The 25,604-nt window shown below is 37.1% G+C and overlaps 1 protein-coding gene across 1 annotated transcript in view; it reads right to left on the bottom strand.

Annotated features, from left to right (window-relative positions):
- Window positions 1-325: 325 nt before the first annotated feature.
- LOC140327476 (uncharacterized) overlaps window positions 326-25,604 on the bottom strand; it is a 46,417-nt gene continuing 21,138 nt past the window's right edge. Inside the window, exons 10-11 of the mRNA XM_072406861.1 lie at window positions 6,773-6,865; window positions 326-819 (exon numbers count right to left, since the gene is read on the bottom strand). Of these exons, the coding sequence (XP_072262962.1) occupies window positions 778-819; window positions 6,773-6,865 (135 nt within the window). The 3' untranslated portion in view covers window positions 326-777. The remainder of the gene's footprint in view (window positions 820-6,772; window positions 6,866-25,604) is intronic.

Raw genomic sequence — 25,604 nt, 5'->3', positions numbered from 1 at the left:
TTTATTTTAATGGCAGTCCAGCTTTAGGACAGATCCTTTATTTTGAATGAGCTGCCATAGAGCAGGGCACTTTTAACTGAACGTGTAGATTTTGATGCACCCAAAATTTTTAATTACCCAAAAAGAAATGGTACAGTGACATTACCTTGCGTTGCACACAGATGTGAGGCCAGCCTCAATAAAAAAATACATTTAGAAAAAGACCACTCCAAAATTACCAGTAAGTGATGTCTTTATTCCAGTGCAGCATAAGGTATTGATACACACTGAGAATTATTTCAACATGAAGGCTCTGTTTATATTTTAAGCCATATAATATGTCAGTTCCACCATTATAGACAATGTCCCCCTAATTTGTATTTTTGTCTATGTGCATATTGCTTTCCAGCCTATGTTCACAGTATCAAAGCACGGCTGTTTTTCTTTAGGAATGGGCCGAAACCAATCAGTGCGGTCCCTGGTCATGTGATCAGTTTAACAGCTAGTAAATTTTGCAACTGTCAGGTTATTTTTAGCTTTGAGAGATTCTTTAATATATAAAACCAGGAAAGACATGCTAACTGATTATATTTTTAGTGTAATTTATTTTTGGATACGTAAATGTTAAAGTAAAGTTACTTAAAACTGTTCCCATACTTTTCTAAGAACAATTGTCATCCATACTGTCACACCTCCAAAACCCGATCTATATCCAACTACAATCACCTTATAGTATAAAACATTTATTATTAACCACAATGAATATATACAATATTAAGCAGAGTAGCATGGCTTGGATTAGAAGTCTAATGGATTTGTGCTCTTCAAGTATTCTTGAACCTGAGAACGATAAAAAATGCATGATTAGATATTATATTATTATAGATATGAATATTATATCTTTATTTTTAAACTACAATGTAAACCCCATGTAAAAGAGGGATTTTAGAAGTGAAGTGCTCTCCAAATGACCTCTATCGTCCTAAATTCCACAGTGGATCACATATAAACTTGGATGTTCTCACTCAGAAGGGTTGGGGGATGCTGCTCCCTCCCCGGCTACTTTCTCTCCAGCAAAATTAGCAGTGACAGTGACATCAGTTTACAGTTTTGTGCTGAACTGTGAAAAATTTGATTTGAGCTGCATAGTTTGAATTCCTGGAATAGAAGGGGAGATTGTGACACTGGACCCTGTGCCTAGATGTAAACTGCTAATGTGTTCAATGTTCATTATTTTGGAGATTCAGGTTTAGTTTGAATTGTTTTGTGAACAGAAGCAGTTTTTGACAATTGGAGGCCATTGCCAAGGGCTGTAGACTTAGACAGGGCCCAGACAATACAATATAAAACACTTGTGAATGCATTATAGGGCGGGCTGTTTTTGATGAGATGCCAACATACTACAATAAGGATTTTACCATAACTATAACTCAATTTTTTTAAATCAGAATGCCACATGGTTCACTTGATTTTTATTTACATCAGGTTTGAATAAAAAAAAAAAAACATATACAAAGAAACATGAAAAAGATCCTAAAGTACTATGAAACAGTCAACCTTCTTATATATTTAACAATATTTGTAACTCAAAATGTTATAGAGAACAAAAATCTAAAAAATCATTGTATAACAAAAAATGTAGATTGTCTGGCTATATGAGTTTTGTTGAAATCCAATTTCCCTTCCTTCAACTCACTTCTTCGGTAGAAAGCATACAATAAAGAATAGTTTATATCATTGTCAGTTGAAAGAGACTGTTGCCAATGCAGAAAACATCATTGCACAACAAGGGCTACCTGAGTCCTCCAAACCCCTCATGCAATGGACCAAGTATAACTACATGATCATGATGGCAGTGAAACTGACAAAGTCTTTTGACTAACCTAATACGCCTTGCAATTTAGTAACATAATCAACCCAAGAAGTCAAGATAACATTAAGGCCCTAAGACTGTCTGATCAATCAGTAAAAGAAATGGCTTGGAGAAATATAAACATTTTACACCCTGCATGGTATATTTTATTATGATATAAATAAAAAACATGGTATTTAAATGTATACTGGTATCCTCTATCCATACAGCAAAATACAGTTAAGGAAAAATCAAACCTTTGTTCGGGTTTGAGACAAAACCCTCTTGCCTTAGGCTATGTACACACGTGCAATAATTTTCATCAAACAAACGATTAACAACCGATCAACGATTATGCACGACTATTTTAAACAATTGTATTGTGCACTATTCTGTACATGCTGTAATGATACGATAGTTCAAATATAATTCATCAATAATGTACACACACTAGATACGATCGTTTGAACGATGCAGGAAGTGACATGTACAGGAGAAAATGTACCGCAGAACAATCCACGATCACTGAACGACCGTACACACAATAGATACCGAATGATTGTCGCCCAATCAGATCGGCTGGGATGGTCGTTCCTTTCCAGTGACATTCCTCGTTCATCGGTGTTGTTGGCCAATTGCTGTGCACTTTTTTTTGTTAATGACTATTGGACGAACGGTCGTTAGTCATTTATTTCCAACGATAATTATTGCACGTGTGTACGTAGCCTTAATCCTACAGACTTGTTGATAACACCGTCTACTGACAGTCTTTTCCTGTCTTGCTCTGAACTAAACTCTCACACTTCTTTCCTGAGCTCCAGCTGACCTAAATGACCAGCCCAGCTTGGAGAAAACATGAATCCACTCCTATCTGCTTCTGTAGATTGCAATATGTGTAAATGCCCCAGTGCATGTTTTTGACATGTCCAGGTAGAGTTCTACATATCCCTACCCTGAAGATATGCTGGTTTAACTTCATTCTGCAAACCTCAGGAATCGTAGAGGCATATATCTACTATCCATTACTTTTTGGGGAAACATGACAGCAGTCCACGTTTTGTTGTTTGTTCAACAAGAGATAACCAATTGCCAGATACTGCAAAAAACATCTCACAATGTAACATCTTCTGCAGTGCTTTAGAAATGTGTGGCATCCATTTAATAAATCTGATCTTATGTGATTCCTTCAAATGGTGAAAATGGTTGATAAGCAGATGGTATGCTGCCAACCTCCTAAAACCGTAGCCTATAAACCCAGAAAAAGTGTCCCGCTAAACTAGAGATTAAGAAAAAAAGTTTAGGATTATTATTCACACATTATTCACAGATTACTTGTTACTTTAGACTAACAAAGATTGAATGAATGTACATTTTTAATAATAGTTTAATCTGCAGCATGACATTTTTTTGTGTTCTTTCTGTGCAGATTTTGGTGAGACATTTTGTTCTGTATACAAATGAGTAGTTTATATGGAAACATAAACTGCAGGACAATCAATTAATTGGATGACACTGTCAACAGTTCTTTGCCTAATAGACAATCACAGAGCGTAGTTAATTACAGAGCGTGGGTAATGGATCCACCTGCCTCTCTCTGAAGAGTGGCTAGCTCATCCTTGTTTTGTGGTCTGTTGTTCTGATTTTCCTTTACAACTTTAACTATGTACCAGATATTGTGAAAATGTCACAGCTAGAGGTCAATTACTAATGTGAAAGCTATTAAACTCTACAACCGATAAAAAGGTTTCTGTATGACTGTCTAAAATTATTATATTACATAATACTGCTCATTTGTCCTGCGAACAAATTATGCATGATGCATAAATTTATGGGATACAGATACATACAACAGACTTACAGAAAAAAAAACATATATTTATTAACTTTTTATTTTGTTTAAAAGACTAAAATCTGATAATGACAGTTTAAATGTTTCTGATCTTGGCAGGTTAAAGAATTTCTAAAGCTAAAACTTTTTCTGCTTTGGATAGATAAGTGAAGGGTTAGCCAGGTAAGGGGGTTTATTTGTTTTCACTTCCTGTACGGGACTGGGGAGAGGAACATTTGTCCTCTGGGCCTGTACTGCTAACAAAAATTGGGCTAGTGGTCCTTCACGGAGATATATTCCTTTATAGAGACAGACAAGTGTTATATAAATACTTATGTAAAGCCCAGGTCAGTACCAGTATTCCCCAGACACCAGTCCCCCAATCTTTAGCCGCAGTATTCGCCTATAGCAGCCCCCGCTCAGCCTCGGGACACTAGTTGTGTCTCCCAGCACTCAGTTGCCTCCAGGAGTTGGTGCGCAAGGGATGGTGTCTGGAGATAGGCCGGCAGTTGACCCGGAGCCCAGAGTACAGAGTACAAAATGTCAGGAAACCCAAAAACAAGCCAAGTTAAAAAACACAGGAGATCAGTCCACCAAGCGAAGTACAAAGGGAAAGGCACAAACTGAGTCTGGGTCTAAAGCGGGGGTCGCTCCAAGCAGAGTTCAACGGATAGTCAGGAACAGGCACAGCTGAGTACCAGAGAAATACTCAAAAATCACTCCAACACAGGTAAGCCCAGCAGACACTATAAAAGGCACATCTGACAGGGAGCAGAGAGGCTATAAAGGCCCAGAAGCCAATAACAGCATGGGATAAATTAGGAACCACTCAGCTAATCAACTGCACACAGCTCCAATTCAACTCAGCTGTGCGGCCTAGTGCAGAGGATGCCGAGGGAAAACCCCAGCTACAGGGATGCTGCAACCCTCAGAGCACTGATCCCGCAACCCCAGTGCTACCGCGATCGTAGCCGCCAGAGGGAATAGGCTGCGCACGCCCTACTGTGGTGGGGCATTGCCTGGGATCATAAGCCCAGAGAGTGCCTCCTAACAACTTGCCCTGCATCACACCACCACCCATCCCCCTTCTAGAAGGAAGTCTTCCAGTTCCAATTTTCCAGCCTCCAGCTTTGAAATGTCATGTGACCTAAGGCCAAACAATCAGCAAAAAATGGTCCTGAGATACATGAAAATTTCTCATGTTTACAATGGCCGAAACAGCCACCCCTCACCATGTGGCTCCATGGCTCACTTGGCAAACTTTCTTTAGCCCACATAAATCTGTTTTCATAATTATTGAGATTCTTTGTATTCTTCCAAGGCCAAAGGCTTCCAACCCTCTTTTGTCTTTTTGTCAGAGACAATTTTATCTCTGTTCTTGTTCATTGGAATCTCAAATTAATACAACACAGATAAGAAAAAAAGCCAACATGACTAATAACCATTCCATAATCTGACCAAAACTAAATAAATGCAAAAGTTTTGTCATCAATTACAATAATGAAATTGTCATCAGCATTAGGCTAGGTCAGTACCCTACCATACATTTAAGTAGTTATATCTACTTTACATGGTTAAAAATAGAAAAGTATACAATTTCCCAAATATAGATAAATATTTTTTTTCTTTTATAGGACAGATACATTATAGATAATTGCATACTGTATGTATCCATTTGTAGAAGGCCTGACATATGGTTATTAGTAGGTGCATGTACAAGTCTTTTAATATGTCAGGTCTTTAGTGGTTGTGTCTGGACCTGTGTCCAAATAGCTGCAGCCACTGCTGTCAGATACAGAGATTTCGATGAGCGATAGTAAACACTGTTCACAAGTGTTGTTCAGAAATATAATGTAACATTGTGATACCAAGTGCCTTCCAACAACTCAAAGCGATGCAACCTGGAAGCAATGCAGACGTTGCTGGGAGAGTGAGGAATAGGGTAAGTGAACTTTTTAATATGATCCCCCTAGGCTAAAATAATAAGGGGAAAAAGGGGGATTGGAGTGAAACAACCTGCAGCTGTGAAAAACTAATCTAGGGCCACCCAAATGTTATATACTTGTATATTTATAATTGCCAGTGATGTTGTGAAGTGTTGCAGTTTCTTCTACTGATAGCCTATGCAGGACAGTGGAAAAATGTATGTGGTCCTTAGGTGGCAAAGCTTCTAATAATTAGAATAGTACAAGCTTATCTATCTATATCTCTTATTCACTGCAACGCAACTCTTCCAGCTAACGTAATGCCCATCATTATTGGTGGAAAATGTGTTCCTATATCTCTCACAGAGAACAATGCCTGCACTTCCATTCTAATGCCAACAATTCAGGAGCCAATTTTTCAACAGAAACCGAAACCAAACAAATGGAATCCTAAAGACACAGCAGCTCTAAATAGGAATTATTATTATTAATAAACAGGGTTTATATAGTGCCAACATATTATGCAGCGCTGTACATTAAATAGGGGTTGCAAATGACAGACTAATACAGACAGTGATACAGGAGGAGAGGACCTTGTCCCGAAGAGCTTACAATCTAGTAGGTGGGGGAATTAACACACAATAGGATGGGAGATATGTAGTGGTGGGAAGTAGTGACGGTTTCAAAAGACAGAAGAAGATGGGTAGGCAAGTTTGAAAAAATGGCTTTTGAGTGCCCTTTTTAAAAAGCAGAAAGTAGGAGCAAGCCGAATAGGACGAGGAAGACCATTCCAGAGAGTTGGGGCTGCTCTAGAGAAGTTTTGGAGCCGTGCGTGTGATGAGGTTATGAGTGGGGAAGTCATTAGGTCATCAGAGGAGCGGAGAGAGCGGCTGGGGGAGTATTTTTTTACCAAGTCAGAAATGTAAGTGGGACAAGAACTGTGGAGGGATTTGAAGGCAAAGCACAGGAGCTTGAATTTGAAATGCAATGCTTAGATGTATTCAGGTCAGTACACAATAACAAAACCACAAATGAACAAACTTGTGAATTTAAACATAATATATAATATTACTTTTAAAGTAAAACTGCTCTAATATATCAGAACATGTAATATATTTATGTTTCCATTTAAATTGCACATAAAATTAAAAAAAGAACAATAAAATCAGAGAGAGTTTATATCCCTACCTCTGTAGAATCAAAGCATGAGTCAAACTCTGTACTTAATGCCATCCTCCTGTAAACATCCAGTGTAATGTGCTTACTCATTTCTGATGTTACCTAAAAAGAGATGTAATTTAGAAATCAATAATTGTATTTATTGCTGTGTTTATTTACATTGAACTGACATATTCTGCATCACTGAAATCAGTGGGACATTGGGTCTGATTTATTAAAACTATCCAAGGCTGGAGAGGAAACACTTTCATCAGTAAACCTGGGTGATCCAGCAAACCTCGACTTGATTTCTTGAAAGTTTTTTGCTATTTGTTAGAAGATGTTTTCAATCCTAGACCAGATCCATTTTAGGTTTGCTGGATCGCTCAGGTTCACTGATTAAAGTGCATCTTTTCCAGTCTTGGAGAGCTTTCTTAAATCAGGCCCAATATTTCAATGCCAACTCTCCTGATGTGATGCATTACAGCTGTGCAGTGGCAACTTTTTCCCAAGTTCTCCTGAGAATTCTCCAAACGACCATATGCAGGAATATATGGATGTATCTGATAAACATAGGTAACAAACTGGAGTCATTGTTGAGGATCACCTTTTGACGGTATAATCACTGAGCATAGTGACAAAGATGAGTGAGCAGGGCTGTGTGTATTACTAAAATGGTATTAAATTAGCACATTCCTCACACACAAAAACAAGTTAGCTATAGAGGTTCTAATTATCTTGTTTCTGTTCCAAGCAGCAGTAGCAACTTCAAAAGTAAGAGGCAATAATCTACAATGTTCCTGTGAGATGTGTGTTGGAATTATTCAATTTCACAGAACGCAGACTATTTACAGCAATATTCCATAACAAAACATTAAATTATAGTTCCATAGTCCACAACAACAAATTGTACCAGAATCTGAGTGCATTAGAATCAGATCAGTTAAACAGCAAACACTTTTTAAACAAAGTATATTAAACTCTGCCTACCAGTAACATGTTTTCTCGGAGTCAGAGAATTTGGCCCCATGCTATGTGGTTATAAGTGGCCCCTTGCTATGAGTTGTTGTATGAAGATGTAATTTATCCTTTATCATACCTTAACATAATGCCAAAACATATCACTAAAAGCAGTTTTGTGATTGATTGACCAGCCATGACATATGGGTCACATGTGGCCTCTCATTCTTCATCCCTCAGTTGGCTTTAGCCTAAATCATGCTTTAGCTGTCCTTCAAGCTATAAAAGTCTCACTGTACATAATTCTGCAGCTCAACACATTAGAAAAGGTGTATGGGCTTTTTTTGCTGCAATGCAATGTTTTTTTTGTAAACTTTATTTATACCCCCAGAAAGACATTTACAGACAAAGCATGGAGGATTAAAACTTTCAAACGTTACAGTAGCAATGGTGAGTGCAGTCACAATTGAATCTGAAAATGACAAAATCAATACAAATACAATAAGAATAAAATAGAAATGTAATCAGGTAAAAGATACAGGCTAGGTACATGTTAGGTAAATATAGAACCTACGATTAGGTGAATAGCCAAATATCAGCACTTAAAGCTACTGTTGCAATAAGTAATAACCTTTGGTGCCATGTCTGACTGTGTTCTCCATTTTCTCCATTTTTCATTTAAAATGAATCAAATCTGAGCATATAACACAATAAACCATGCTCATCTTTTCAAAACCAATAATAACAATAATAACTTTGTGGGGGGGGGGGTTAGGAGAATACAGAAAGAAATTCCCGTCCTGGAGAATAGCAATTCTGCAAATTTTTATCTGGAAGCTACACATTTGTTGTACGACCACCTTTACCTTGGGACATATATAAGTGGCTAGCATGTCAGGGGAAGTTCAGGTTATGCCATGTGGAATAACGATGGCGATATAATATCTGGCCCAATGCAACATGGTCACGAGCATTCTACATGTAATCATACTACATATCAAAAAATGTTGTCACCGTTTATTATTTGATTCCTCCGCCTCTAGGGAAACCTTGTAGTATAACATACGCATAAAAGACTCATACCCAACCTAGGTGGGTCAGCATGGATCCAATGTAACATTATAGCTCTACGTGCGGCTAGCAGGTACAACGAGGTCTATTTCCTAGGACCAGTTTTTTTATTGCCTGCGTACATATCCCAGCATACAAATAAACAAATGTGGTTCAATGGAAATTGTTATCCTGGTTACTCTCATGGTCACACCGAAAGCAACTAGTTTTCCTGTGCTTAAATTCGGAGCCAGCGATAGGGTGGAACACCTTATAAGCTCTGTGTAGAATCTTAAATTGAGTTTCCCTCCAGAACTCATTAGAAGTTGTCTTCTGAACTGTGAGATAGCCATGCACAATTTGTTTTTGTGAGATCTGGAATATCAAAGTCCTTTTGCCACCCCTGAGCTATTTTCTCAGAAACTGACTTAAAATAGAGTATTCGCAGCCGTGGGTAAAGAATACAATGGTTTTAGGCTTTAATGATACAATAATGTTTATTGTAAATATGCTCAGTTTTTGTGGATACATGTAGATGTGATTCCCAGTAGAAATAATCTGGCCCTAAAAAGTGTATGTTGGGCCAACTATGTTTTTTCTAGTTTTGGAAAGAGTGTGGAAAGTTTAGAAAGCCTGTCAATCCTTACTGCCACCGAAGGTAGTAAAGTGAGATTTGCCCTCACAGTGACACAGACATAAATAAAAATCTAACAATGTATCTTTCACCACTGAGAACCACCTGCTGTTGTGCCATGATTACTTGGCTACCATCGCAACGGCACATTTACACTTTTACCGAATTGTGCATTGTCTCTAAGTATTTATAAAGTCCTAAAAAATAGAATGTCCAGTCCAGCCTTTCTCAATATTTTTACCCTTGAGGAAACCTTTAAATTGTTTTTTTTTATGAAACTCAAAATTATTGGGGAACAGTGGAAAAAAAAGAGCTCTTAAATCCTTGTCCAGTACAAAAAATGTCCCCCTTTACAGCGGTGGTGTTATGAGTTTCCTCCCCATGCAGATGAGATGAGATGGGATTACCTGAAATGCAGAATCGAAGTGATTTTTGTGTCTTCACCAGTGCACCTCACAATGAATGATAAGCCAGTGGCTCTATTGGTCACCGGACTACTTTGTTGCAAGGAGTTTACCAAGTTTTGTCCCCCACGCTTTCCCTGCCAGGGGCTGACAGGGATCAGATGACTTCAGGGTAGGAATGGCTGGTACACCATGAGTCAAGGTGAAGTAGTTAAACAGCAGGAGTCAGGGCAGGCAGCAGACAAGGCAAGGGCAGGTCAGGGCAGGAGGTAAACTCAGGCAGAGTCCAGGTCAAACTGAGGTCAAATCCAGAGATGCAGAATTGAGAACAAGTTAGCAGAGTAGCAAGAAACACACAGAGAATCCAGGAATCTGAGCCTGCAGATATTTGCTGCAGCACACACTCCAGAATCCCTATCGCAGTTGTGCACAGCCTCATTTTCTGTGCAAGGAATGCTGAAAACAGTGGAAACTTTAAGGCTGAAGGAGGCAGGTGAATGCTCAGGTTGCTGAACAGAAGACCTGTGCGTGGCTAGAATAACACCCTTAAAGGCAACTAAAAACATCATCAGAGTCATGTAACTGGCTCTGCCAAGTGGTATCGGCTACAGAATTAGGCAGGCATCATCAAATGGGAGGTGAACGATCTTCAGTTCAAGGAATCCCTAGAAACCCTGGTTGGAAATGGCTGGTCTAGTCTATTGTGTACAAATAATAGGAAGAGGTACTGGTCATTTATCTTGGAGGATAGCCAGTTTATACTCATTTAGGGTTATTTTTTTCCTTCTCCATTAAGTACAAATGGTGGTGCTTGGATTCAGGCAATACGTGGGCCACAGCTCTGCAAGATGAAATTCAGGGGAATTTAGAACAAAGAAGACACTGGCAGAGGCAACCATGATGATCTAGAATGTTTACATGCAAAATGAAGGAGCAGTACTTTCAGAGTTATTCCTTTGGATTTCCTTCAAATGTAAAAAATTACTAGTTTGAGATACAGAGTTTACAAAAACAAACAAATATTGCATATAAATACATCACAACACTTATTTTCAAGTCAACAACATACATTTCTTACTGGAAATGTAATTGGAATTTCCATGAAGCAAGTAATTCTAAATTGTTAGGAATTCATGTCAAGTTGTAGATATAATGAATAGGGAGATCCATTTATTATTGTAATATTTTTCTCAGTAATAGTCATTCACAAACTTAAATGAATAGTCAGTAGTTGTTCGCAAAAACTAGCATTTAAAGACAACTATGACTTTCTATGGTAATAATACCAAGAGGATCATTAAGGCATTCTGCTTTGTGGCTACGGAAATTATTTAAAATTTCATTTATGCTGCATAGACTGCAACTGCCTCTAATTTATGCATTCCTATTTAGGGACAAATACACAATGAGATTCTATGAACTTTAATCCAAAATGCCAAACAATTACTTCTTCCGAGAAAGTACTTCACCGTTCTAGGATGGTTTTCTGAGTAAATTAATTTCAGCACTATGCTATTTATGCTGCTTGGTAATGAAAGCAGACTAACACAGTTTTATAAAAAAAACTTCTAAATTACCTGTTTGGATGCCAATTAGAAATACAGAGTAGAAAAAGCACAGGTTGTACTAAAGTGACAGATAGGAAATTTAAAGCATTCTAAAAAACTTGGGATTGAAGCCATGGAAAAGAATTTAGAGTTGCAGACTTCCTGAATTACTCCTGTGCCTAATGTCTGTTCATAGATTGTAAGTGATAATAGACACCATTAATTGTTTTATGTCAGAATGGCAGGAACATCATTTTTACATGGTACATGGTTATATTAATGGTATGGCCATAACAAATTCTTTTGGCACCAAGGAGCGGGGCATTTACCAAAGTATATATACCAGAGTATATGTCAGTTAAAAATGAAATGTATTATTTAAAAACAATTTAAATAAATCCACAATAACATCCAAAAAGGGGGAGATAAAATAAAATTCTAAGTGACTGATTATGTATAAATATATGTATCCATAAGGAGTTACCAATGGTATCTAATCGTAACGCGTTTCACAGAGCATTATCTGCTTCATCAGACCAAAGAATCTAATTAGCCACTGTGACAATCAAGATTTTTAAAGTTATTTCTGAGTGGCCCATTATTCTTAAACAGATATCTGTCTTTGCTCAAGCAAGTTGAAGAGGCACTGGGGCCCTAGAGCAGTGCACCTGCACATAATAATTTGCTACCTTGCCATTGTATGGAGAAAAAGGAAAGGCTTGCTCTCATTATACCCATTCCTAGTCCTAATTTTTTCATGCACAATGTTCAACATTTACAGACTTGTGGTTCAAAAGCCGCTCTCAGGTGCCTTATTTAACTAATATGAATGTTATAGTGTGTAGTTGAGTGCGATTGCAACGTGGTTGACCTATGGACCATATCCAGTCCTATAGCAACAACTGCAAAGCAACTGCTTTCAGCCACAGCTCATTGTGGTTGGAACGCATCCCTATTCATGTCAATGGAAGCAGCTGTCAGCTAAAGCAGTGGAGGTTAACCTTTTGGAGCTCACTAAACCTCGAAATTTACGGACTCTGAACCACACATGCATGGGGAGCCATATGTCACTCAAAGGGGAAGAAACTTCTCCCAGAGTGACGTCATCATGCCAGAACCTGCCTGCTCTCCCACTGCAGGTCTGAGCCAGAGACACAACCCAGTTACCAGCCTAAACCCGCGTTTCATACCGGAGACATGGTCTGAGGCTCTGGCCAGTGTGCCCTCCCCAGCGGGTCCTTCTCCTGACTCCGCTGGGGGGCATACCGGCCAGAGCCACGGACCACCAGTTGGCGGCTGCTGAGCTAAAGGACATCCATGCCACATCCAGGAGTTTTGCGGCAAACAATTGCAACTTTAACACAAAGATACATGCACAAGGTAGTTCCCAACTACTCTGATACAGTTGAATAGGAGCATGGGTGAGTGTGCGGAAAGATGCTGCAGCTTTGTTAAGTATGTCTTACATAACACAAGTATTCGCCCACATACTTCATTTCCACAACAGTAATGTGGGGTTTTTGTTTCTTGGAAAATTGTACAACATAAACACTAACAATACTTACAAATTACAAACAAATAAATTGATGTTCACATACATATGTATAATTATAACAAGTAAAAACATTTACTAAACATTTGTCATTTATAAAATAGAGTTCACCCTCCTTTGAACTGAAACATTTGTTGAACACATAAACACCAGATTTCTTTTTAAGGTAGATGCTTATATGAGAGACTAATGGATAACATAGCTGCTCGCAAAAGCATTTTAGATTATTTTATGCTTATATCTGATCACCTGCTGGGCTTAATGTTTTGATGGTATTCCTTTCAAAAATGATGCTACATATTATCTTCTATTTTATTCGAATTCAGGCAATATAGCAGCAATTTTAACATATTGCTTTGTTTATCATCAAAACAAATATATGTTCTAGATACACTAAGTATTCTTTTTTTTTATGCCAAACTAAACTATTCAAATACTACTGTCAATGCAATGCCTTGAATGGGCTAAAAGAACAAATCTTTAAATGTTGGCTTTCCGAGCACCAGACTTCCAAAATATACTCATTTTAATATATTTGTTGATAAAATGCATTACTTTGACTTTAACACTACTCATTTACTTTGCTATGTACCTATTATTAACCCTAAATTCTTGGCTAGAAAGGTACAATAGTAATTTTTACCTGTGATAAAAAAAAAATCCTTTTATCTTGGAAGTACATTTCAGAGATATTTCTTGCAATTATTATTTTTTAAAAGGCACGTGCAATTGCTTGAGGTTTTTTTGTTCCCAGAGGAATATTACACAATAGAGATTAGGTATGAATGGTTTGTTATGTACGGCATTCCAAATCTTTGGTGCCAAAAACATAACTTCAGTTGGAGGTCTGGGCTATAAAGTTTTTGACATGCAGTAACTTCTGGTTTTAGGTTGCTGTACAGCCAACAACTTTACTTCTGCTCAGTGTTAACAAGCTCAATTGATAGATCTTTTGCTGACTAAATGTTATCACATGCTATACCAATACTGGATTTAACTGGCACTCCAATTTCTTGTAATTTAAATGATAGATGGGTCCCAGTATGTGAATAATACACTGAACTTTTACATTACCTGGAAAATATGTTTATCTATATCCTTTTGAGCCTTGTTCCTTCTGTTGTAGAAAAAAAAAGAATTAAAAAAAAATTTATAACATAAAAGCAATAATGAAGAAAGGGAAGGAGGGGAGGAGACCAAGGTAAAACCCTCCTTGTGATAGATGAGCTAGGGGGCTAAAAATGTAGGTCCTGGGATCCTAAACTTTCATCTTCCTCTGTTGTGGTTATAGTGGATAAATGGTTCAAACTAACATGGTTCCTAATTTCTCCAACCTTGGTCAGTATGGTCAGGACTAATTTTTGTTAGTGTGAGCTTCCATGTACATGTTTATAGTATTTATTTGAAAAAACAAAAAAATATATTACTAGCATTATAAATTAAAATGCATTACACATTTTATGTATAATGCTATGCAGTTTATAATTAGTTTATTTACAATAAAAAGTTACCTTCTTCAATGTAAACAACAATGTCCTAATAGCTGTGTATTAGCAGAAAAATATCCCCTGTAGTCCAGGCGAAATGTACAGATTCACTGTACTTTCACAGCTACAACTTTCAATCACTCTCATTCAGTATTGCACATTTTCTCCTTGGCCATTCTGTGAATGGACAGTGATTGACTAAGAAAGAGAAAAGGGTGTAAAAATGATTGTGTTTCTACTTGAGAGCCATTGATAGTTGGAGTGCTCAATAGAGGTGTACTGTTTGCTGATCCTAAAGTGTGAAAAGTTCTACTAATCCATATCTGTGGGGACATTGGAAGAGATAACTTTTAAATAATAATTTTTTTTTCTTGGCATTTTACATTATTTTATATAAATACATTTCTGATATGTTACAATATATAGCAGTATATTTAACTAAAAACCTAGATCTAGTCAAGTTACTATCCTTAGACATAGTCTATCATGGTCCGCCTGAGAGAAGCATTCCCCCGAGAATGATGCCATCAATCTGTCAAACATAGAAGGAAAACATTTCTTCCAGCTTCCACATCTTAATGATCACTCAATCATTCTATAACATTTAAACTTCATGGTAAGTTGCAATGTTAGAGACAGAACAAGTCAAGATGGTTGATATCTGTGAAGCCACTAAAAAACTACAATTATTTTGGTATATGGAGTAGATGCTGACCCTAGATGATAGGATCTCAATAAAGATTGTACTTTTCTTCTGGGAAGGACAGAAGATGAATGCATTGTCAGAAAGTGCTGTGCATGTAGTGATAGGGTCTTGTTTTTATATGTTACTCCTACTGCACATTTCCAACACAACATTCTCACACTGCCCACTATTTAACGCTGACTCTGTTCCACACTTCACTTTTCACATACTGCACTCTATCTAATCTTCATACAGTGAAGTTTGTTAAAAAAAATACACATGTTCATGACAAAGGAATAAATACACCCACAAATGAATAATGCTTTAGTGCAGAGGTCAGCAAACCCTGGCCTTTAGCCCAGATATGGCCTAGCCGGTAGTTTGTTCCAGCCTAACGCACCCTGGCCCATCCGGCCTTATCCCAGCCGGCAACCAACGGCGGAGTCAGAACAAACTGCCAGAGCTCCAGAGCTGCATATTGCTCTTGAGCCTCTGTGTTGTGGCTCCCTTCCCTACTTACGGCGGCCGGCGTTAACACTTCTGCCGCCAGGGTAAATAGGGAACATTCCCTCTCTTCCGTATGCATTGCGGAGGAGAGGGATTTAACTTCAGGGGGTGTTCCTGGTGGGGGGTGGAGCCATTAGGGCGGGACTCGAGAGGGAGTCCAGCCTAGTGTGCTCCTGCCTACATCTGAAATGGCCTAGTGACCAAAAAAGTTTGCCTACCTCTGCTTTAGTGGAATACCATATAAGCTCAGATATTGCCTACAAAAATCTTGGGACCTATTTCAAGCAGTGAAATAAAAGTTATTAACTTCTGCATATCCCTAAAATATCTATTTTACTAAATAAATATATAAATCCTGTTTAATAATAATAATAAATAAATACACATGTACAGGGCTTAGTTTTCCAAAGAAAGATTGTAGATTATAGATATGATTGGTTCCCTAAGGTTCCTCCAGCCAATGTGCTACACGTGTCTTTGACAGTGTAGGATTTTGTTGCCAACCCATGGACTACTGATATCACCAAAGTAATAATTTGTCCACAAAACCTACACAAAATATGAAAAAAGTTATCCAAGGAAAAGACAGTTTCTTTGAATTCCGATAAAAGTACAGTGACTGATATGACTGATTAGAAAGGACTAGATGTGATGAAAGATGGAAATGGTTCACTTAATACTGTCTACAAAACTAATGCCTGGGGAGGAGGCTGTTACAGACTTGTTACAATGTATTAACTGTGGAGGCCTGGTCCAAACTGTCTCAGATTTCAAGATGTTAAAGATTAGTTGTTCAGAAGGCAGTTCAAAGAGAGGAGAAAGTTCAAACTGCAATACCACAAATAGCACTGAACTTTTTTTATATAAGGTATTAAATAAATATTTGCTGCTTGATCCTTACAGAAGAAGGTTTTACAGTTCATCTGGGTTTTCCCAGAGACATTGCTTTCCTTTCTCTGTGCTATTTATCCAGACTTTAAGGAGGTCTGAGTCTACCTAACCAACTCTCGTACTACCTAGTTGTGCAAATCAGCCCTCCTACTAAGTACCATGGGCCCTATTTATGTATCCTCTTCAAGGCTGGAGAGGATTTACTTTTATCAGTGAAGCTGGGTAATCCAGCATACCTTAAATGGATCTGGTCCAGGATTAAAAATATTTGCTAGCAGCTGAAGAATTCCATTTAAGGTTTTCTGGATTACCCAGCTTTACTGGTGAAGGTGTATTCTCTCCAGCCTTGGAGAGCTTTATTAAGTTAGGCCCCATGTCTCAGCAGAACATCCTATGTGGGTGTCCATTGAGGCCTTGGCTTTGGCCTTTCCAGATAATGATAACTTGCTCTTGCACACACTGAAATAAAGGCTGTGCTCAGTCCTCTCCATGACCCGTCGCTTCCTAAGACTATGGGACTGGGTTAAAAGTATGAGTAACCTTGTCCCCCCCATCTACCTTGTCTCCATCATCCCCATCCTTCTTTCCCGGTATCCTCTCCCCTCATTTTTTTCCTTCTGGAGACAGGAAAGCTTGACGCGTCTACATGCACTACAAACCCTTATAGGGATGTGTCCCTTTTCCTACCTTTGGGGACATCATAGTTTCACATGAGCTTTTCTGCTATCTCCAAATCCAGCATTCCATTATTTCCCTGGGCCAGTCACCTTCCATGTCCCCATTTCAACAAATCTGTGCCATGAATTCTCACGCCAGTGGTCCTATTCCTCTCCTCTAGTCGTACCTCTATGCCCCCTCCTTATACCGCCCACTGGTAGAGGAATCTGCTTCAAGTAGAATTGAAAACATTAAAGAGTATGGGATGATATAGGATAAAAGAACAAAATTTTTCCTTAATTTTAATTTTTATTTTTCCTTATGTGTATGTTTTCTCCCCCTCTGTATTACACAAGAAAGGCAAGGAAACTGTATTTCTACCAAGATCAACAGGTATTTTGATCAACTTTTTCTGTATATACTGAAAGGTAAATGCAGCCACCATATGTAGGAATGGGTAAACTGCAATATTTTACATTTTAATTTTTGGATTTATAAGCCTAAACTTTTTGCATGGCTTCTGTTCATTCTTAAAAAAATAGGGTATTTCAACAAACAACATTTGTTTCTATTTATATCAAAATAACTAGTAAAACAGCTGTTAATGAGCTTTGTGTGTCTTGGGATCTCCAAACTGGAGCCAGTCAACATGTTACGTACTTTTCAGAATGCAATTATTCTGTAAATAGGCCAGTATTATGTTAAGCTGTAACAATTAAAAGAGCAATTTGATTACAGTGTGTTAGAGAAAAGGTAATTTTGGATATCCTCCAGTTAACCTATACTACAGTAGTTTAACCTAAAATACAACCATCTGCACAGATCAGCATATACTGTCCACTGTAATTTCAATGATTTCTTGGGCATATTATCTACCAGTATGCTATTATTCCTGGAGAATCTTTATGATAGTTGGGGCAGGGATACACAGTAATTGATCATCCACTGTATTTCCACGTTTTATCTCAAATAAAAAAAAACATTTGAAATGGCTTTTTATTTTTTTTATTTTTACTGAACTCACTTCTTTACAATACTCAATACATGAAGTTTGTCAGAATTGCCAAAGCCAACACTTCATGACACATCATTAATGATTAGCTTAGCACAGGCTGGCTATCTATCCAGTTGGACTAAAATTGATATTTCTTCAGTTAAATATTTATCTGAAGTACATTAGCAAGTCCACCAAGGATTGGATCAAAAGGAAGAAAATATGTAGATTTATAAGCTGTTTTACTTAAATTCCTAATTTCAATCCCGTTGGAATTGTAGGGGGTTTGAAACAGGCATTTCATGCAAGGAATCCCACATGAAGGAGTGAACGAATTTTGCATGGAGAACTGGTCAAAAATGTTGCATTTCAGAGACTGGTGGGCAGGTATGCAAAACACCCATAAGGAGTAATTAAACCAGCTTCTCATGTGAAGAACATACTCCAATGGTTCACTATTACATCTGTTTTATTACATCACGTTTTTATTGGAAAAATTACTGAAAACAATGTTCATTTTTTCTTTAGAAAATCAGTTTTATCTGTAGGCACTGTTTCAATGAAAATCTAACTTCTTCAGCTTTTGAAAAAATAATTACACTACAATTAAACATACTTGAACAGTCAAACACAAAGTAAATTTGACATTTCAATCCAAAAACACTATATTAGATGTAATAGTGTGCAGAGGAAAATATAGGTACACCCATGACCTTAGAAGCTGGTATTGCCCCCTGTTATCTGAAACAACTTCTAGAATGGCATTTCATATAATTGCATCTGTGAACTAAAATAAAAGACTCACTTTGTTCACCAATACTTCAAACCATCATGTCATAATAAAATATTTGTTGGTGGATTTGCTAATGAACTTTTAATTATGGACAAATGGACCAACATGCTCATCAAGCACTCTTTGATCTGATGCAGAATTAATAGTTTACTTTATTACTAAATCACCTAAGCCCTGGGGCAGCAAAACAACTCCAACCATAACATTTTCACTTACATGCTTTACAGGTATGTTCTTCTCCTGAAATGCAGTTTTCAGTTTGCATTAAAATTAACTACTGGAACCCCATATTGGAATAATTAATTTCAAAAAATGTCAAACTTCGATAGCAAAGAGAACATCAAACCTTAGATATCTGAAGTTTATATAAGACAGGTTTGACCTTCATACCCTCCAAGGAGGTTCTTATTATGGGCACCAGATTCCAATTTTGTTTTTTTGGTGGTGGTAAATTTAGGGGTGTACTTACTTTTATATGCAACAAATCTACATTTTTGATAATTTAGATTACACAAATGAATACACCATGTTCACCATATCTTTTATTCAACCATATTACCTTCACCTAGGTATTGTTTGACCGAAGTTCTAATAGTATGTCCGATTATACTGTAGATGCATACTAAAATGTAGACAATTTACGTATTTTTCACATGACTTCAGTTTAACTTTGTGCCCAGATTCTTGCTTTTTTATGATTGTACCAGTAACAGCTCCAAAACACAGTTTAACTGAAATCCCAGAGACTCCTAGCAGGGCAACCAAAATATTATTGTGAAAGGCTGCATAAGCAAATGAAATATGATAAACCAAAAGTCACATTAAAAATAGCTCAGTTAAATTATTTATTGACTGTGAAGAATAGAGCCTTTCTACAGCCACAGGGAAATCGTGCATTTGAAGTTCATTTGAACTTAGCAACCCTTCTGTTACTCCTTTCTGTTTTTACAACTATGCCCAAGTTGTTTCTTTTCTGTTTTTCCAACTACAGGCATGTTTTAGATACTAGACTGATCAGAAATGTAAGCGGTTAATTTAGCCAGAAATAATGAGCTATTCTTAGAGAGATTAAGTGCAAGATATTGTTCAAGCATTTGCCCTTTCAGACATCTAACATTAGTAAATGACAGATTGCTTTTCAAGCATTTTTACCTGATCTGTGTATAAAGAGGAGAAGGAATCTTTAAAAACATTTCAAATGAGGTATATTGTAAATAAGAGCTGCTGTCAATGACTAGTGAAACCGAAGACTAAAAAAAATACATTATTGCATAAATCTAATTTTGACAAAAAACAAAACAAAATTATCCAATGACAGATCCTAAAACTGAAAAAGCTGCTGATATCACCCTATTTATGGAGCTTTCCCCCATAGACTTCCCTGTATCACAATCCACTGTTGGTACTCCCATTGTTGAATAATGCCCATCATTAATCAGCCCACTTCCTGTGAGCCCAGAACATCAAAGCCTCATCCTCTGCCCTGAACACATCCATCTCATCCCTGATATCCATCCAATGCTATAGTAAGAAAAGCTTTAAAGAGTACATTATTAGTACTCTTTAAATAGTACTCATTATTAGTAGTAAAGAGTACACGTTATTCATGGTGTCATGGGTTTGACCAATTGGTAAGGATATTGATTTTTTTAGTTGTGGGAGATGATCCCATGGGGGTAAACATGTGAAAAGTACTGGGGGACCAAGGGGAAGTAATAACCAAGGGAGTAACACAGAATCCACATAGTAGATCAATACAATGAGCTCTGGGAAACCTGCTCTGTGGCCCATAATGTATATGTTTATAAACTTCGAAGTATATACATGGACTTTATAGCTTTTACTTTTATGTGTAGAGGAGAGGGAGGGCAACCCTGTTTCATTATTACATATTTGGCTCTGCTTTTTGCTTTGTCATGCTACACTTACATCATTTGTGCTTGACTGCTCTTTCTCACAATGGAAGCCTCAAAGTCGGTCAACTGAATAAAAGCAATGCATTGCTATGTGGCTGATACCTTGGGCCTGATTTATTAAAACTCTTCAAGGCTTTAGAGGATACACTTTCACCAGTGAAGATGGGTGATCCAGCAAACCTGGAATAGATTTCTTCAAAGTCATTTGCAAGCAATTGTTTTGAATCCTGGACCAGATCCATTTCAGGTTTGCTGTATCACCCAGCGTCACTGATGAAAGTGTATACTCTTGAGCCTTGTAAAGCTTTAATAAATCAGGCCCCTAATCTCAGGGTGACAGTATATTTGCTACTCTAACATTGTTACAGGCGGAATATAAAAGACGCAAATTAATGCAGTTCTGTAATCATGCTGATTTTTTATGTTTTTTTATCATTAATACCTAATAATTTTTGCAAAAAACTTTGTACCAAAAATTTTTTTGTGTCTTTTTAAATGGGACAAATTATAGAGTAAAATGTATACTTTATACTTACAGTAAATCTAGTTATGTTTCTATACAAAATACTATTTTTTCCTGTGTTTTTTTTATTTATGGTTTACATAGGGAATAAATTAATTTTACAAATATTATCAAAAACATTTAATGTGTTAGGTTGTTATCCTAACTATGACAAGGGTATTGTGAGTACAATTGTGTGGTGTAGTAGGATTCTTTGCCTAGATACTTTGTGTTTAAAGATGTCCCATCTGAGAAAGTTGAGAGTCATGTTTGATATATTTTCTGCACAATGTCCACCACACTTCAGTATGTACTGGAACAATCTTACTGATCTATTACAAGTACAAGTGGACATCACAGAAAACGATAAGCAACAAATCCTGCGTACATGAAATGACAGCATTATGGGCACATTTCCTAGCCTTTAGACTGGCAGTAAGAGGTATTCTCAGAAGCTAGAAGAGTCACCGTCTACATATGGTCAGTGACATTCCAGAAATACCGTTCTTTATCAGTATGACATAAGTGCAAGTGTGACAGCTGCACCGAAAGGACATCTGAGAACACATGCAATGAAATGACTGAGAGTAAGGACTGAACATTAGGAGGTGAGAGTATTTGTAACATATCCATCGAAGCAAAGTCTGAATAAGGTATTCTATTTGGATAGACACAATCAGACCTATAAACATAAAGCAAAAATAGTTTATATCAGCGGTCTCCAACCTTTCCGACCTCATGGACTACTAAATTCATAAATTTAAATCCTGCAGACCATTATTATGATTTTTTTTATAAAGATAAACACGTGTAAAATACGTGATCTTCCTAATAGTGCCTGACGAGGACTGTGGAGGCTCTGATTCATTGATCAGCTCACGGTTAAGTGAAGTATTACTATTGTTACTATTATCATTAGTTGTATTATCTTTGGTATTACTAAAGAAATGCAAAATATTAATTTGCTTTTTCTCCCTCATTATCGATTTATTTAATTCCAAACTAAGACCAAACAAGAAATGATAGTTATCAAAGTCAAACTATTTGATGCCATTAAATATAACCGTTAAAGAATAGACAGTTAAGGTCATACTTACCTAAAAGAGCATCTGGGGAAAAAAAAACAAATAAATTAAAACAATCTGATGAGAATCGTAGAGTGGGGTGACTGTTGTAATGATGGAAACAATACTGAAGCCTACGGCTCGGTGAACGTTGCCTCATACAACTTAACACTACACTGACGTCACGCTGCGTCTCCCTTGATTTTCCCTCTCTAGTACAGTTTGTGAATTTATTTTTGAAGGCGAAAAATGTCATTCAGAATATAAGAATTTTTTTAGAATATTATTTTTGTTTTAATAATAATAAAACATAAAAATTGCAAATAATGTCTAAATTATTCTGTGGACCACCAAAATTTTCTCTTGCTGGTTTATTTTACCCTTTTCTTTCAGTAAGCTACACCTAAATTTCCAAATATCATACTAAATCTTGTGAAACTAGCAGTCAGAGGCTTAATGCCTTTGTTGATCCCACAATTTAGATAGAAAGCTTTGAGGCTGCTGGAACTTTAATTATAATGCTAATTTATTTGAAGAATTGAATTCTAAATCTAAATCTTTCAGGTAACTACACAATAAACATTCTTGTTCGCAATAACATGACAAATCTTCATTTTTTGAGTTCAGGTCCAAATTAATAGAATATGTCCACTGCAGAACCAAGACAGAACTCCAGTTTTCAACTATGGGACCCTAGGTTTACAGTACAGACTTCTTCAATCCTTCTTACTCAAACTTAATAAAAAGTAATTTGGATGCTTACCAATATTTTAAAAATAATTATTCGGTGACAGAGAAAATGATATGTTTGCTGTATAAAACATATACTCATCAGTTTATTTCTTCCTTTATCCATTTGTAAAGACACATGATGAAGATGTTTCCTTGACTTAAACATGCCAAGCCAAATGTGAACTATTGTCTGCTAATCTTACTGCACAGGTATCTAAAGACTATAGGGCATGATTAGCAGAAAGGATGGAATAACTGCATATCCTTCTAAAAGAAAAGTTCATGATGTTTATCTTGAATAAAATAAATAAAAAGTGACATGGACTCCCCATAGAGGCTCATAAAACTCAGGCTTGTATTTCACGTCTAAACAAAGGTATTACTACATTCAGTGTTTCATAGATGAGTTTAGTAACCATGTAAGTGTATTTAGCTTACAGCAATGGATTTATGAGGTCTCTTCTGTAAGCTTTAGTAAAATACTTTCAAGCTGTAAAGTGGACTCGTAGCTGTTGGCTTAACATTAAATATAATTCTTCATTTTTTAGTCCTAAGGAAGCCATACACTGGGTAATTGGGTTGTTGGCAACATATGATCAAATCTTTGGAGAAATTCCTTTTACCTGACATGTGCTGTTATGTGAATGTTAGGAGATCTCCAACCCTTTCACATGATGCAGTCATAGGAAGGGGCACAGCAATATTCAGGATTATTGTATTATTTCTGAATGAAGTAGTTATTTTTTGCAATATGGTAGGGAGAACATTTCTTCTGCTTTATGAAATGAGGATAATAAACTAAAGCTACAATAGTCCACCCAGTTTAGTGGGCTGTATTGGTTATGCCAATATCCCATGGCCTAAAAGAAACAAGTGTGTTTGCTCTATACATAATATAGGTATACTTCTTGTATGACACTTGTTTTAAATTGCCATATCAGTGGTAATGTCTGGGAATAAGTGTCAAGTTTAATCCCACAGTGACTTGGATTTCAACTTAAACTTTAACAGCAGTTCATTTATTTTGCAATTCAAGCAGACAAATTTGAAGACCTTTATTATTCTGCCTAACCTTTCAAATGTAGTCAGCAAAGTAACAATGGCTAATGGTGGGGGTGATGGTAATAATTTGTCAGTGTGGTGACAGCTGTAGAGAAAGGCTGACTGTGTGTAGAGAGAGAAGTCTTGCTGCTATACAGTGCAATATTGTGCTAACTGTTCAGGTACTGCAATGGGTTACACATTAAGATGTAAGCTCCAACCACCAACATGTTTACAGTAAGAAATTTTTTAGTTGTTATTTTGTGAATGTTTTCATAAAAATGTGAGTTTCCCCGTAACTTTTAACTAGACCCTTTTTCAGGAAATTGAGTCTGGTGGCCTGGAAATCATAAGGGCAATGAGCATGCAGCCCCCTTCCCTGTTCTGTTCATACTTTTTGGCATTGCCCTATTTATAAAAGTGACAGTTTGCCAAGATGATCTCATACACATTGCTTTTATGAAGAAACTGGCAAACAATACTGTTTACAAATGGTAATAATGAATGGCATAATGACAACTTTGCAGATTACCAGATTGCGTTTTACACTTTGATAGGGATGAATGTTCTAGGCAAATGAGAGGAGATTAAACATGTTTGTTTAAAACACCCGATCGCCCCTTTTTCTGCAATCACCTTTATTTAAAAATGATGACCACACTCACATTTGAAGTAAGTGGGCGTATATGTTACTTTCAGTGGCTTCTTTTAAGTAAATGGAGTTGATTTGATCCCTGGCAAATACATATGTGGATAAAAAGAAATTGTCCCTGTGTGTAATGATTGGCTGCCCGCTCTCTCCCTTCCCTTGCATTAGGCTCGTTCGTCGTCCATCAACCGTGGATCCACCAGGGCGGTCGTTCGGATGATGGATGACAGGCTCTGTGCACATGCCAGATTCTCGTCCGATATCGGCCCTGAGCCGAATATCGGGCGAGAACCATTGGACATGTGTACCCAGCCTTAGGGTTTGTAAGTACCAAACCTATGGTCATTATCTGGCCCCTAACTAGTGCATAGAGAGCTAAAAGAGAAACTCTTCTACCACTGGCTTCCTCTTTCTGACTTTACATTAGATAATGTCAAACAATACAAGGCAATAGTAGACGTTTTATTTCACAACAGTGAGTGGCCAGTGAAGCTACGCTTGTGGGTGAACTGATAAGGGTCCATACTAATAGTGTGGAGGGGTCTGATGTAAAGGAGGGACTTTGATGTGAAGTTGGGGACACCCGTGTATAGTGGGGAACTCATGGAAAAAAAGAAGTTCTGATTTAAAATAGAGAGTTTATTTTAAAAATGGGAAAGAGAAAGGGGTTTAGATGTGAAGGGGAAATGCTGATTTAAAGCAGGGGCTGTAATGTGAAGTGCTATATTTTCCAAATGTGTATAATGTGTGCTATATTTTCCAAATTTTAAGGGGACTCCTAATGCAAAGTTGAGAAC

This window comes from Pyxicephalus adspersus, chromosome 3 (assembly GCF_032062135.1).
Source record: "Pyxicephalus adspersus chromosome 3, UCB_Pads_2.0, whole genome shotgun sequence".
Lineage (NCBI taxonomy): Eukaryota > Metazoa > Chordata > Amphibia > Anura > Pyxicephalidae > Pyxicephalus > Pyxicephalus adspersus.
Note: the sequence above shows the minus strand (reverse complement) of the source record. Positions and strands in the feature narration are given on the sequence as shown.